A 16,778-nucleotide genomic window follows, 5' to 3' on the forward strand; every position below is an offset into this window, starting at 1 on the left:
ATATGGATGTGTTAAACTTCCAGTAATATGGCAAACATTAATTCTTAAGGAATCTGTGTTACAACTGAGGCTTATGATTGGTGCTCATAGAAGGCACCTTACCTAGTTAGGACTCTAGACTCGTGTCTGAGTTTGACTTTGTTTCATGTTTCCATTGTGTTAAATTTTTTATTATACTACTTGAAGATGGAGTATAATAAAACTGTAAGTATTAAACATTAGTTTTAATCCTTTTCCAGCTGTTTTCATTCCATTAAACCTGTAGCACAACTCAGCTCATACCTTCTCTTAAATTCATTTCATAGAAAAATGTAGCTGTCTCCTATTCTTCTAATCATATTCCTCCTAAACTTTCAGAAATGATGCTCCTCTTATTATGTAATGAAAGAGTATTTTGTTGCAGGGATTAAGGTTAATATAGTACAGTAAAGTTGAAATTCTGATTTATTTGTATTTCTCTTAAATGTTTTCATCCTTCTCTAACTTTAAACACTGAAGCTTTTATAGTATTATAATTTAGTAAAAGGCTAAAAACTAAATATTTTATAATATTTAGTTTTAATTATTAAAAATTATAATATTTTACTAAATATTATAATTTAGTAAAAGGCTAAAAACTTGTAGATATTCCTTCTGCTTATTTATATTTATACATTTTTTAATGCATTTGTGTAAGGAAATAAGTTAATTATTTTCATTGGATTTTAAATGAATGATTAAAGAAGCTGGCTGATATTACTCTTTTTTTTCCCCACAAGGTATCTGGCCAAAATCATTGATGGACTCAAAATAGCACAGGAAATTCAAAATGAAATAAAACTTGAAATAGAAAAGTGGATGGCAGCTGGAAATCGCCGCCCACACTTAAGTGTCGTCCTTGTTGGGGGTGACCCTGCTAGCAGTCTTTATGTTTCCAACAAAATAAAGGCTACAAAAAAAACAGGTATGTCTTTTTTTTTTTTTTTTGCTTAAATGCTGTTAAATATGTTACATTTAAAGGAGGGCACCAATGAAATATATCTTAAGGAAAATACATGAGAGCACTTATTACAACTTAAGAGATTTTTAGACAGAATTTATTCTATCAAAAAGTTTGACTTTTTTTATATTTAATACAAGCTGGTTTTCATTCAGCAGTATAATTACTTTGAACTATTTCTTTCTGCACTCACTCATTTTATCAGATGCTGATGGAGAAAGATCTTGAAAGAGTTTTTTTGAAAAGCCACTTTTTGCAGCATTGTAAATAACATCCATTGATGAATTTATTGACCCTTGAGGTAAGTCTTAAATTTTTTGGTTACAAGTTACAGGAAGGAAAAGGTGTATTGAGAAGAACATGATACATACAATAACACCCAGTTGTGTGAAATGTGCAGCAGTGACTCTTTTGGGTGAAATGTCATAGACATTACAATCATGCATTTTGATCATATCACAGTCAACTCTTACTATAGCAGGCACTGCTATAACAAACTACTTGAAAAGTCCTGATCAGAGTCCTCTGGGTACAACTATGCTGTGCTAAAAGAAATTCCATATAGCAAGCTATCCACTATAACAAACTGTGTAGTCCCTATGAGTTTGTTGTACTGAAATTCAACTGTATTATTATTATTATTATTATGTGCTGTCCTGGTTGCTGAGTGGTTAGCATATCCATTCTCCAACCAGATGGCTGCAGGTTCGAATCCTGCTATGGGCATGGATGTTTGTGATTGTCTGTGAAAATACTAGTGGTGGTGATGAACAGTAGATGGCATTGTTGTAATTGGTGGATGAGTGGTGGAGCCAGAGAGTTGTAGAGTGGGTGGACTCCAAGGAGTCCATGAGTCTTTGGACTCCTTGGAGTTCTTCCTATGATGTTTTCCGACTCTATGGAGTCAGAAAACATGATTGATGAATTTATTGACCCTTGAGGTAAGTCTTAAATTTTTTGGTTACAAGTTACAGGAAGGAAAAGGTGTATTGAGAAGAACATGATACATACAATAACTCCCAGTTGTGTGAAATGTGCAGCAGTGACTCTTTTGGATGAAATGTCATAGATATTACAATCATGCATTTTGATCATATCACAGTCAACTCTTTCTAGCACTGCTATAACAAACTACTTGAAAAGTAGTTACTTCCTATGATGTTACAATCATGCATTTTGATAAACGAGTTCTTCCTATGATGTTTTCTGACTCTATGGAGTCAGAAAACATCATAGGAAGAACTCGCTATCAAAAAGTAGCTTAAACTCATTTATTTTTTCCATACTCTCAGGCAGTGCATTCCTCTCACCACCACTCTCAAAGCAAAAATCTACTCTCGCTCCTAGCACATACTCTGATACAGCTTCCAGGAATAACATCTTGTTCCATCTCTGTCTCCATCCACTCCATGAAAAATCTTTTCTGTATTAATCTAGTACAAATGCTTCACTGACTTAATGCCTTGATTGTATCACCTCCTCCTACTCCTATCTACCACATTCTGCAGACTGTATTCACACTCAACATTCCAAGATGTGATGCTACCTTAGCTACTTTTCTTTAAAACCTATAAAATCTCTCCTCAAAAAACTAGGTTTATATTACTAGGCAAATATATCAAAAAACTATATTTGCACCGAATAGTTCAAATAGGCAAGTCTCTACATTTTGACTTCTAGAACTGTAATCAAATTATAGCCTCTTTATTTCTACATGTAGATCTCCTTCTTGCCATTCTATAATCTATTGTGTTGTTCACACAATTCTTGCAATGTGATCTTAAATTTTGAATGATTTTCCACTACTGCCCCCAGGTCCCTTATTTCCTTGACTGCTTTCCATATACCTTCCCACCAGTTGAAGGTTCAGCATCCTATTGTTGCCTTCTTAATTTCCAAACCTTACACTTTTCAGCACTAAAGTAGCCCATGCCTCTGACAGACAATCTTTTCAAATCCTCTTGTAGTGCTACATCAGTTTCACTCATCACAGCTCTTTCCAATATTGTGTCATCGTCAAACAACCTCTTTAAACCTCTCTCTCTCGCTCTCTCTCCTCCTATTACTAAAATATAAGTTAAGCAATCTTCTTCTTCTTCCTTTACATTTTAGACCTAGTGGCTGTTACGGTCTCACTCCATCTGAGTCTGGGTCTTCCTACTGAACATTTGTCCTCTGACCTGTAGTTCAAGAGTTTCTTTGGAATTTGGTTAATATTCATTCTATGCATGTGATTCAGTTTTCCCTGTATTGCTTGATGTGTTTGATTATTGCTTTTACGCCGATTTCTTTCAGAATGTCACTATTTCTTTTATGGTCAAGACAAGTATATCCCACTGTTCTTCTCATAAAACAGATCTTTGCTGCTGTTATCCTCTGTTCATCTCTTTTCTTTAAAGTCCAGGTTTCACTTCCATAGCATAGTACTGGTCTTGCCAAGGTGTTACAGGCTCTGATTCTGGTGTGCTTTTGAACAATTAAAAGTTTAAAAAATTATTTATAATTCCTAGTTCTCTGTTGAAATTTATTATTTTATGATCAATATTTTTCTCTTTGTTGCAGGTTAAATGGTAGCCTAGGTATTTAAAAGTATTTACTTGTTCCAGTATTTGGTTTTCAATGCAAATTTTACTTCTTATGGGGATGTTATCTACAAAGGCCATGACTTTAGTTTTATCAATAGATATTTTCATATCCAAGTCTTTTGCAACTATATCTAAATGATGTATAAAATACTGAAGTTTATTTTCTGATAAAGCTATAAGCACCTGGTCATCTGCATATAATAGTGTATCTAAAATTGATTTTGGATATTTTTTTCTGTATTTTTTGTCTCCAAGTTTTTATTTAGCATTTATATATATAAATATATATATATTGAACAAAAGTGAGGAGAAGCTACAGCCTTGTGTGACTCCTCTATTTATTGGTTTCCAATCTGAAGAAATCTGAAGATTGTTTATTTGTTCAAACAGAAATCATGTTGTTTGTATATATGTTGTTGATTGCTTTTATCAGTTGGTTTGGAACTCTGTCATTTTCTGAAATATTCAGAAGTTTTGTATGATTCACTGTATCAAATGCATTACTGTAGTCAATGAAAGCTAGATGAGTCTCAATGTTATATTCCTTATGTTTCTCAATGAGAAGTTTTAATGAAAAGTTTAACACGTGTATCCACATCTTAAAGCCATTTTGTTCTTCACCCAGTCTTTCTTCATAGAAGACTGATTCCTCTTTAATTATTGCAGTCATTAGTCAGTTATTTTCCTTTTTGTAAATGGGTATGACAGTTACTTTAAGCCAGCTATCAGAGGGTTTTTCTCCTATTAACAATTTATTTAGTTATTATTATTATTATTATTATTATTATTATTATTATTACGGGTATCTCCATGGAGTCAGTAGACTCATCGCAGGAGACCCAAACTAGCAAAACAATATCTGTCATATCTCTTCTTGAATTCATTTACAGACAAAGAGCTCACAACTAAGTCAGGCAATGAATTCCACTCATTCACCACCCTCCAGGCAAAAAACCTTGTTCTGACACCTTTGTTAACCACACTCTTCTTTAATTTCCAGAGATGACCTCTTGTTCTTCCATCACTATCACACAGCTGAAACATTTCCCCTGCATCAATCCTATAAAAACCTTTTAGTAATTTGAATGTTTCTATCATATCCCCTCTTCTTCGCCTATCAACCAATCTCTGCAATCCACAAGCTCTCAATCTATCAATGTAGGGAGCATTTTTTATATCACTCACCAACTTGGTCACTCTTCTCTGAACCCTCTCCACAGCCTCCTCATCTCCAAGGAATCCAGGTGACCAGACCTGAGCACAGTAATCCAAATGTGGAAGTATCAATGCTTTATAAAGGGGAATAATAACCTCTTTATCTCTGGATGTCAGTGTATTCCTCAACAACCAAGTAATCCTATGTGCAATCTTAGACACCTTAGCAATGTGTCTTCTGAACTTCATCTCCCTATCTACCAATACCCCTAAGTCCCTAGCCTCATCAATCTCTTGGAGTACCTTTCCATCGATGTAGTACACAGCTGGTAATCTTTTAATCCCAAAATGCATGACTTTACACTTTTCCACATTGAACTGACATCCATTTTCTTTTGCTTATTTTACCAGCTTATTTAAATCCTCCTACAAACTTTCAACATCGGCTTGATTTTTTATTGCACTACACAACTTTGCATCATCAGCAAACAACTGAATATCTCCCTTTAAGCCGTTTCCTATATCATTTATATACAAATTAAACAACATTGGCCCAAGCACAGAGCCCTGAGGCACACCACTGGTTACCTGCCTCATTCTGGACTCGGCTCCTCCATACACCACCTTATGGTATCTCTCCCTGAGCCATTCTCCTATCCATATCACCAATTTAATATCCATTCCCATCTGCTCCAATTTGCGTAACAGTGTTCTATGGCGTATCCTGTCAAAAGCAAAATCCAGAAGTACCATTGTGTAGCCAGTTCCTTTGTCCAACTCAGATGTTATTCTATTATGAATAGTTAATAGATTGCTAAGGCAGGATCTACCTTTAACAAAACCATGTTGGCCTCTATAGACTATCATATCCTGATCCACCCATTCTTGAATTTTGTCTTTAACCAACTTTTCCAATACTTTTACCACTACTCCTGGGATGGTGATTGGTCTGTAATTCAATACCGCAGTTTTAGAGCCACCCTTATGCAAAGGAACCACTTTGCCTAACTTCCACTCCCTAGGGACCATACCAGAGTTCAAACTTAAATTAAATATCCAGGTAAGAGGGGTTGACAATTCATTTGCACATTCACGCAACACCCGAGCTGATATTCCATCTAAGCTTACCGCAGTGTTTGCATTTAAGTTTTGCAATATATTTAATACCTCTGATTCTTTAGCTTCAATTCTCACATTAGGTATTGCTATAGGTATAGAGATATCCTCACTTGGGTGATAGACTTTTGAAAAGTGATCACTCAGTAACTCGACTGTTACATCTGATTTTGTCACCTCAATACCATCAGCACCCACTAAGGTTATCCTTCCGAAGTTATTCTTCCTCTTACTTGCCACATAGCGGAAGAACTCTTTGGGATTACCCTTGATCTCTTTGGCTAAGGTCTTCTCATAATCTGATTTAGCTTTTCTTACTATGCTGGTAACCTTCCTAGCTTGAGCCTTGTACTGCTCATGGGTGTCCTGATCGCCTTTCTCCTTGTAAATTCTCCATAACATTTTCTTTTTTTGCAGTTCAAGCTTGATACTACTGTTCATCCATCTAATGCCTGCCTTGTTTGACCTCCTGACCATGGGGACACAATCTGATATTGCTTTCCTCAGATACCCGCTGATTTTATCCCAAGCACTGCTAACATCTTTCCCTTGCAATATGTTCTGCCATGGGATGGCTGCAAGCTCACTCCGAAGCTTGTTATAATTGCCTAACCTGTAGTTCCGTACATACCCCTTCTTAATAGAAAAATCCACAGATTTTGCAACCTCCCAAGTCAATACCACATGATCGCTTTCACCAACTGGAGGTAACGAGGACACCTTACTTATGCATATAACCTCTGAACCAATAACCAGGTCCAACACTCTCACACCACGTGTCCCTTCAGTTACGTGCTGTTTCAAGTAATTATCTCGTAGAAGATGTATGAACTCCATTTCCTTTTTGCTACGTGATATTTCCTCCTTCCAATTGATATCACCATAATTAAAATCCCCCATAATAATCACTAAGCCTTCACTCATTGCACTAAGTTGCTGATGCATGAATTCAATATTTCCCCCCCCCGTACTCCCTGGCCTATAGCAGCATCCAACTGTATATTTGGTTGCGTTGGTCACTATTTCGCACCAGACTGCCTCAAATGAACTCTCATTCACATGTCTATCATCATGATATACTACTTTCTTTGGCTGCAACACATCAGCTCTCATCAACAGTACTCCTCCTCCTGTTCTATCTTCTCTATCCTCCCTGAAAATACTGTACCCATCACATTCAATTCCAGTGACCACATCTTCTGCTGACAGCCAAGTTTCACTGATGCCTACAACTTTTGGTGAGATTTCACTGACTAATGCCAAAAATTCTTCTCTCTTATTTCGAATGCTTCTAGCATTGGTATACAAAAATTGCAGATTCCCTCTAGATCTTGTACCGGCTTTAGAACTGATATATAAGTCACTAACTACCGTAGTCCTATGCCGATTTTTATCCCCTCTCTTCTGCAATTTATTCTGCCTATAAGGATCAATAAATACACAATCAGTGCTAAAGTTTCTCTCTCTTACACTCAACCTTTTCAATATTAGTTTCCCTGCCCAATAACTTCAACCTGTTCAGAAAACAATAACTTCTTCAATCGCTTATGTCCTTCCATGTTAAGATGCAGTCCATCTCTAGCATACAACTGCCTTTTTCCTTCAAACACACTCCAAACATCAACAAACTCCAGACCTCTTTTTCTGCACATTCTTGCAATCATATCATTCATTATCATTGCTCGTCTACTTAACTCGTAATTGTCAAAACGAGGCAGCACACACACTATTCTCCCATTGACACTTTTCCTCTTCACAATATCTAATAATGTTCTTAAATCTTTTCCTACCCGATTTATACTACCTCTCAAGTCATTCGTACCCACCATAACTATCATCTTGTCTGCTTCATGCCCTCTCTTTATTGCTAAAGCCACTCTTTCTATTGTCCCATCAGCCAAGCACTCCTCATGCATACCACTCTCCATACCCTTAATCATAGAATCACCATATATTTTACCACTCTTAACTTCATTCAAGTCCACACTCATGGACTCATTCTCTACACTAGCATGACTCTCCCAGCTTCATTACTCAACTCTCTATTACTTACCCCCCCACTCTCACTACATCTCATTTCTTCTAGGCCACTTGTGGTTTTATTATGTTGACTCCCAATCACTCCCATACTATTTATTACTGAATCATTCACCAAAAACTCACCCATATGTAATCCTGTTCTAGTTACTTCAGTAATCTCTATAGTCCTAATTTCTCTGTTTAACACATTAAACTCAGCTTTAACTTCCAGTATCTCCTTACCGATCACTTCCTCATGAAGAAGATGAAGGTCATTTTTGATTTTCACAAACTCCCGCCGAAGTTCTTCCGCTACGGTCCCGATGTCAGCTTCCATTCCTAAACGCTCCAGCCTATCCCGACACTTCTCACATACGTCGACATTTTCGTTCTTCTCATTTTGCCAGACCGACCACAGATCCTTCACATTTTTCGGTCCATACGTGTAGCAGTTTCCGCAACGCATCCATTGCGAAAAATCTAACGCTGAGCCAGCCTTTCGTGTAGTAGTAGAAGTCCTGCGCGCCGCTGACGTACGTTTCTTGTTGGACGCCATCTTAAATCAATATATACAACACAGTTCTAAACAATAATACCACTGAAGGACACTTGTTTCTAACCGATGCACAATTTCAGCACAATTTGTGACAAAAAGCCACACTATATTTCACTTTAAAAACACGTTTTCTAGACTAGCTAAACTCGACCGCCACATTTACCAAGGACACTAGCGCCACCTCCAGTGATTTAAGGAATCATATTTCGAATGATTCACTGGCATATTTAAAGAGTTCCATGTTAATGCCATCCTCTCCAGATGCCTTTTTATTCTTGAATGAATTTCAAGTTTCTTCCAGGTGTTTAAGATACTATCATTCTATATTATCATTTAAAAGTGTTGTATATTGGTAATCAACATGTGTTTTTTCTGTCCATAGCTCACGGAAATATGTGCCCAAGTATCTGTATCAATAGTAGTAATTATTGCTTTGTCTTTTATATCTCTGTTTAAGTGATTTAATATTTTATATGTTTTGGATTGTGTCTAGTTATATCTCTTTCTAATTCAGAAACAAAATTTTTTCAGGATTCTCTGTGTTTTTGTCTCACTTTCTTTCTTTGCTAAAGCTCTTTTTCTCTTATAATCTATATAATCTTCCTGTGATTTGGTTGATAAATATTTTTTTAATGCTTTTCTTTTGTCTTGTATAATTTCCGCTATTTGGTTATCCTACTTTCTTACTCCATTTCTTCGCTTCCATTTCCTTTTTTTTCTAAAGCCTCTGAAGCGGTGCTTCTTAGAATTTTACATAGATTTTCCCACTCTTCTCTGATATTCATACTTTCCTGGAGCTCTTCTGTTTTTGTATGGGTTCTTCTTGAGTACAGCCAATGAATGCTAAGGTCATATAGGAGACTGACTTTAAATGAACTATTCAGTATTGTATGTTGATTTGGGGTAATTTTTTTTATCCAATTTCATGGAAATCTGACTTTTTGATAGTTCTATAAAGTGTTTGCATAGTTTATCATTGGCAATCATATAATCAATTCCTAATTGGGAACCACGGGCTGACCAGGTGAACTTATGGCAGTTTTTATGATTATAGAAAGTGTTCATTATTCTCAATTTATTAGAAAGCCAAAAGTCTATTAATTTTGTGCCATTACTATTGCCAATATCTTCTCCCATTCCATCCATGCAATCACTGATGTTCCTGTTTTCAATTCTAGCATTTAAATCTCCCATTAAAATAATGTCATGTTGTACCATCATTTTGTATTTTGTATTGAAAAGAAGAAAGCATATCAAAAGTTCCTGGCAGCAAATAATTCAGCTTGAGCTCTTAGAGAATATAGAGACAAATGTAAGAAAGCTAAACAGTGTGTAAAACTAGCTAAACAAAAGTCATGGGAGGACTTTGGCAAGAACATAGAAAATAAATATCAAGAAGGTGGCAAAATATTCTGGAGTTGTTGAAGAAGCTTGGGAATGGAGGAAAGGGTCTCTGTCGACTCCACTGTATAATGATATACAGTTGAGTCAACAGAGACCAAAGAGCACAAGCAGGAGTCATGATTTGGATTCATAACTCCCTTTCAAAACAGTTAAAACATTATAAATTATGGAATGAAAGAATAATAGAAGCTAGAATAAAAATAGATAGAGGCCATTTAACAATAATTGGTTTATATGCCCCAGAAGAAGGAAGAGAATAGGATAATATTGATTTTTATAATCAGCTACAAAACATATATAATAAAATAAATAAAAATGATTACATAATTTTAGCAGGAGACTTAAATGCAAGAATTGCAAACACGAAAATTAATAATAATATAGGAATACATGGAGAACACGCTCTAAACAGAAATGGTAAAAAAATTGATTGACTTTATAGTTTATAATAACCTAAAAATAATGAATTCCTTCTATAAACATAAAGACATACATAAATATACTTGGGCAGCAAGAGGATGGAAATCAATATTAGATTACTTCATATTAAATGAAAAGACATCAAAATTTTCACTAGATGTTAAAGTTCACAGAGGATATGAAATAAGCAGTGACCACTTCCTTGTTAAAATAAAATTAAGATTACCACCTAAATGGCTACAAGTAACAAGAACAGAAAGAAAAATTGAAACATTTGTTTATAAAACTAGACTATTGAATGACACAAATGTACAATGGCTATATGAACAAAGAATTAACCAATATCTAGATAAAATAAAACAAAATGAAGAAATAGAAATAGGATGGCTTAATATAAAAACGATACTAAATGCAGCAGCAAATGAAAGCTTAGGAAAGACCAAAAAATTCAATAAAAGAAAAAAACTGAAGATCTGGGATGATACAATCAAAGAAATAATCAAAAAGAAAAAAGAAGCCTATCACAAATGGTTAAGCAGTAAAAGATTAAAAGATGAAATAGAATATAAAAGAATAAGAGCCATAGCTAAAAGAGAAGTCAGAAAAAGACATAGAGAATCATGGAATTAATTTGTTTCTAATTTAGAACAAGATTTATATAAAATAAGACCCAATGTATATAAGATTTTGAAACACCTAAATGATACCAAAGATAACATAAAATTAAACACTGAATTGAAATTAGAAGAATTTCTAAATTACTACACAGAACTGTGGACAGACAAATATTTTAAAAAAGACAACTGGCAAACAATTAACGAAAATGAAAAGGAAATAACTGAAGAAGAATTAGAACTCAGCCTGAAAGAAACAAGAAACGGAAAATCACCTGGAGAAGATAAGCTAGGTTCAGAACTATATAAATGCGCAGGAACAAGATTCAAAGAAAGACTTATTATTTTTAAATAAAATTTACTCAACTGGTATCCCCCCCCCCCCCAATAGAATGGAAAAAAGCAATTGTGATTCCTATCTTTAAGAAAGGTAATAGAGATGACTCTAAAAACTATAGAGGTATCAGTATACTAAATTCCTGTTACAAAATATATAGCAGAATCTTAAATAACAAACTAATGAAATATTCCGAAAACTTTATTCTAGAGGTACAGAATGGATTTAGAAAAGGACGATCATGTATAGACCCAGCCTTTTGCCTAAAATTAATAATAGAGAAAAGAAGAGAATATAATTTAGAAACACATATTGCATTTATTGACTTTGAAAAAGCATTTGACAAAGTTAAAAGAAACATATTATTTAACATATTAAAAGAAAGACAAATACCAAATAATATCCTAAAAGCTATCACAAGTATATATGAAAATAATCAAATACAAATAAGATTAAATCACGAGCTATCATATACAAGAGAGATAAACCAATGGGTCCGACAGGAAATGTCCCCTCTCAGCAACTCTTTTTAATATCTACTTAAATGAAATAATAATAAAATCGAGTAAAAATTTACATCGAGGAATTAAACTTTCACCTACAGTTAACTTAAACACTCTCCTCTTTGCAAATGACCAAATAATAATTACAAATTCTGAAGATAACTTACAAAAAGCTATTTTAAATCTCAATGAGATATCCAAAGATTATGGTATGATAATATCAATGGAAAAATCAAAAAAACTATGGCCTTTAAAGGACAAGATCCAGCAAGAACTAAAATAGTAATAGATAACAAGATCCTAGAACAGGTGAATTCATTTAACTACCTAGGATGTATGATCACATATGAAAATGAAAAAGATATAAACGTAAAAATTGCAAAATATTTAAAAATAACAGGTGTAATTAACTCTATATTTAAACCAAACCTAGTTCAAAAACAAACCAGGCTAAAAGTATACAATACATTAGCCCTACCGGTCTTAATGTATGGAAGTGAAATCTGGACAATAAAACAAAAAGACAAACAAAGATTAACAACAGCAGAAATGAAGTTTATGAGAAAAGCTGCAAAGTATACCCTATTTGATCACAAAAGAAACGAAGATATTATGAAAGAATTAAAACAAGAACCAATAATATAAAAAATTAAAAAATATAAACATAAATGGATTGAACACGTTTAAAGAATGAAAACAGAAAGATTACCAAAACAAGCCTTAAAGTACAAGCCATTAGGAAAAAGAAAACCAGGACGTCCTCTTAAATGATTCAACGATAACTTCTAAGGCCGGAACAGGCCATGCTAGGCTTAAATCCTTGATACGTATGATGATGATGATAGAAAATAAATATCAGGAAGGTGGCAAAATATTCTGGAGGTTGTTGAAGAAGCTTAGGAATGGAGGAAAGAGTGCTGTAAAAGGAGTTAGAGATGATAAAGGTGACATGAAAACGTGAAAAAAAGATATCCTTGAAGTATGGAGTAATTACTTTGAAAATTTGCTAAATGAAACAAACAATGATGACAACACGGTAATAAAAAAAAAAAAAAAAAAAAAAAAAACACTGATCAGGCATGCAGTCATGAATACATATCCATACTTGAAGTAGAAAAAGCCATCAAAGGCTTGAAATGTGGAAAGGCAGCAGGAGTAGATGATATTCGACCAGAAATGCTGAAGTATGGTGGTATAAAAGTCTTACAGTGGCTGCACTGAATAGTTCAGAATGTCCGGACAGAGGGACGAATTCCAGACGATTGGAGTGGAGCTCTCATAGTACCTATATATAAAAAGGGAAATAAAACTGAATGTGAGAATTACAGAGATATATCCCTACTGAGTGTTCCTGGTAAGATATATGCAAGTATACTTGAGAACGGTTGAGAAGAATTGCTTGGTGAAGAACAAGCTGGATTCAGGTCAAATAGAGGCTGTCAGGATCAGATCTTCACTTTACGACAAATAATGGAGAAATCATGGGAATGTAACAAAGATCTGTATTTAACTTTTTTCGATTTCGAAAAGGCATATGAAAAGGTGCCAAGAGAGAAGCTATTCAATACACTGCAGTTATATGGTGTCAATAGTGCATTATATCAAGGAATACTTAGTCTTTATTTGAGTTGTAAGTCAGCAGTTAGAATTGAAGGAAGTACAGGAAGATGGTTTAACGTTAAATCTGGTGTGAGACTAGGATGTACATTATCCCCTCTGTTACTCATTATCTATATGGATCACATTATGAAAGAAAGTGGTATTAAACATGATATCAAAATTGGAGATGTTAATGTCAGCTCTTTGCTTTATGCAGATGATGTTATACTTCTAAATAAATCCGCTACAAGTCTGCAAGATTCTCTGACTAAATCGAATAACTGTTATAATAGATATGGTATGAAGGTCAGCAATAAAAAGACAAAGACAATGAAAATAGGAAGAATCATTGAAAATGTCAACTGTGTTGTGAATGGAGAACCTGTGGAACAAGTAAAACATTACAGCTACTTAGGCACGATTTTTAGTGAAGATGGTAAATTAAATATGGAAATAGACAACAGAATCAAGAATTAGCTGTATACAAGACAGTGTTCAAACCAGTTTTAACTTATGGATCTGAGAGCTGGGTCAGAAGTAAAACACTTGACCAAAGACTAGGGACTGCAGCTATGAGAGTCCTGAGAAAGATTAGAGGCATGAACAGATGGCATCAATGGCAATATTATATTAAAAATGAGAATATTAGGAAAGAACTTGACATTGTCAGCATCCAGGAGTGCATTAGCAGAGCTAATCTCAAGTGGTATGGTTCACTAATCTCAGGTGGTATGGTCGTTTTCCTGCCAACTTGGCAGGAAAACGACCATACTCAAATTGGCTTAGCAAGCTCAATATTGTGGGAGCTTGGCTGTTGACAAGAATCAACAGAGTCAGAAGCTCTGCAATTTGGGAAACCCTCAATACTTAACCGTTGCTTCTCCTTGTTGAGAGGCCCATACCAACAGTTACGTTGGTACGGGCACCTGGTAGTATTGAAGCGGGAGTTAAGCCAGAAGGCAAAACTGGCTGTCTTCGATACAGTCTATGTCCCCATCCTCACCTATGGTCATGAGAGTTGGGTAATGACCAAAAGAATGTGGACACGAATCCAAGCGGCTGAAATGAGGTTCCTTTGAGGGGGTTGCAGGGCTGACAAGACTCATCAGAGTCAGAAGCTCGGCAATTTGGGAAATCCTCAATACTCAACCGTTGCTTCTCCTTGTTGAGAGGCCCATTCCAACAGTTACGTTGGTACGGGCACCTGGTCAGAATGCCACAAGAGAGGCTCCCTCAGCAGGCCCTCTTTGCCAATCCAGAGGGTGGAAGGCCAAGGACTCGCTGGATAGATTATATCCAAAACATTGGGTGGACATGTTTGGGAGTCCCACCAGAACACCTGAGCTTGGTGGCAGTGGATCGTGTGACCATTGGAAGTTCCTCTTGCAGCTGCTGCCCCCACAACCCAGTTAGGAAAGGTTGGCCTTGAAGATGAATGAATGATTTCATGTAGTTGAAAGTTTCTTCATTCTTACCTTTCACTGGTGGACATACAGTACAGCTAGAATTGTTATGCATTCATGGCCATATATTTTAATCTAGCATGTAAAATTCTTTCATCATGAAATGTATAGTTTTCAACATTATTTTTAAAGGAATTGTGAATCATCAGCATTATGCCGTTTCTTGCTCTTTCATTTCTGTTAACACCTGAGTATAACTGTGGTAATTGGATATAAATTTTGAACCTTGCAACTTCTTGGTTTCAGATATTATGGCTATTATTTTTAGATAAAATTTCATCTAACTGTTCTTCTTTATGCCCATTTTCTTGGGCATTCTAGCTGATAAACTTTAAAATGTTTTTTCAAAGTTAAACAATAAAGGCCGTAAATAACCTCTACTGCATCTGTCACCCTCACACCATATGCATTCTTCTGAATGCACATGGTGTTGAGGATGACAGATGCAGTAGAGGTTGTTCAACTAATGAGTGCCCATTTTGCTGAAAACTATCAACCTGGTGTATTCAATATTGAGTTCACTGCTACCTCTTCTGAAGAAACTCAGGTGTATAAGAGGAGGTATTAGAGCTGTTGCACAAACTGAATAAGAATTCAACAATAGGGACCAAAGGTATATCAACACAGGTGCTAAAAGAGTGTTCAGCTGAACTAGCTATTCCTTTGATCAGCTGTATAATTTGAGTCACGGAACAGGGAAGATTCTGTTCACCCAATCTATTCAAGTCCTCTTGCAAAGTTACATCTGGTCTACTCTTCATAGTACTTTCCAACTTTGCATCATCTGCAAATAACTGCACATCACCATTCAAACCTTTCCCAATATCATGGGAAAAAGGTTTGAGTGGTGTCACTAGTGTGCCATGGGGTACACCACTAGTGACTTTTTGTCCCTTCTGGGATATTCTCCCCTCTACTATACACAAACTTGCTGATACATAACAGACAGCCAATCTGCCATCCACTGTGCTAATTTGTTATCCTATCCTATCCATTTAAATTTAATTACCAGAATATTATTTGGGAATCTATCAAAAGCCTTTGGAGAATCTAAGTATACCACTATGTGTACCCTTATCCAATGCATTTGTTACTCTGTTATAATAAATAAAAAGAATGCTAAAACACGATCTTCCTTTAGCAAGCCCCTGCTGACCATCGAAAAGAATATGCTGTTGTCAACCCTGTTCTAAATCTTGGTCCTAACTAACCTCTCTAACCCTTGAACCACAATTCCACACACACGCACGCACACACACAAGCACGCGTGCACACACACAAGCACGCGTGCACACACACAAGCACGCGTGCACACACACACACAGATTAGCTTATAATTCGAAGTGTAAGTCTTATCACATCACTTATGAAACAGAACAATTTTGCCTTCTTTCCACTCCTTCAGAACTTAGTCCAATGCAAGATTCATGGTAAAAAAAGTTATGTCAAAACTGTCATTAACTCCCCAGAACATTAAAGCACATGATGATATGTCATCAAGCCCCATTCTTATTAACATCAAGTTTGCTCATTTCCTCATATACCTCTTGCTCACTCCATCAGTGAGCAGGAGGTATAACCCTCCTTCCTTCCCACTGATGTTCTTTTAACATTTGAGATATATCCTCCTCAGTGGTTATCATTATATCATTTTCACTAACCAATATCATCCTTCCTTCTACTAGCCACATATCAAAAGAACTCCCTGAGTTTTTTTTTTTTTTTTTTTAGCTACCTCTTTAGCTAAATGCTGCTTGTACTGCACTTTTTATACTCTTACCAATTTAGTCACTTTCTCACCTGCTCTTTGTACTCCTCATACAACTGATTGTTACTACTCATCCTGTACCACCTCCATAATTCCTTCTTCCAAACTGCATGCCTCACCTCTTCATCCAGCCATACCCAACTTGCTTAACCTCCTGACCTTTGGAATGCATTCAGATATATAACCTCTGCCAGATAGTTCATAAGGAGACCTCAAGTAGCATTGATCTCCTTTACATCCAATTCCTTCCATGATATAGC

At 35.6% G+C, this 16,778-nt stretch overlaps 1 protein-coding gene across 1 annotated transcript in view; it reads left to right on the forward strand.

Moving 5' to 3' along the window:
* Window positions 1-16,778, forward strand: part of Nmdmc (NAD-dependent methylenetetrahydrofolate dehydrogenase) — a 140,493-nt gene that overhangs the window by 13,008 nt on the left and 110,707 nt on the right. The window contains exon 2 of the mRNA XM_090403339.1: window positions 759-943. Coding sequence (XP_090259465.1) covers window positions 759-943 — 185 coding nt within the window. The remainder of the gene's footprint in view (window positions 1-758; window positions 944-16,778) is intronic.

Source organism: Typopeltis vanoorti, chromosome 14, assembly GCF_054136105.1.
Source record: "Typopeltis vanoorti isolate ZY-2024b chromosome 14, IOZ_Tvanoo_1.0, whole genome shotgun sequence".
NCBI lineage: Eukaryota > Metazoa > Arthropoda > Arachnida > Uropygi > Thelyphonidae > Typopeltis > Typopeltis vanoorti.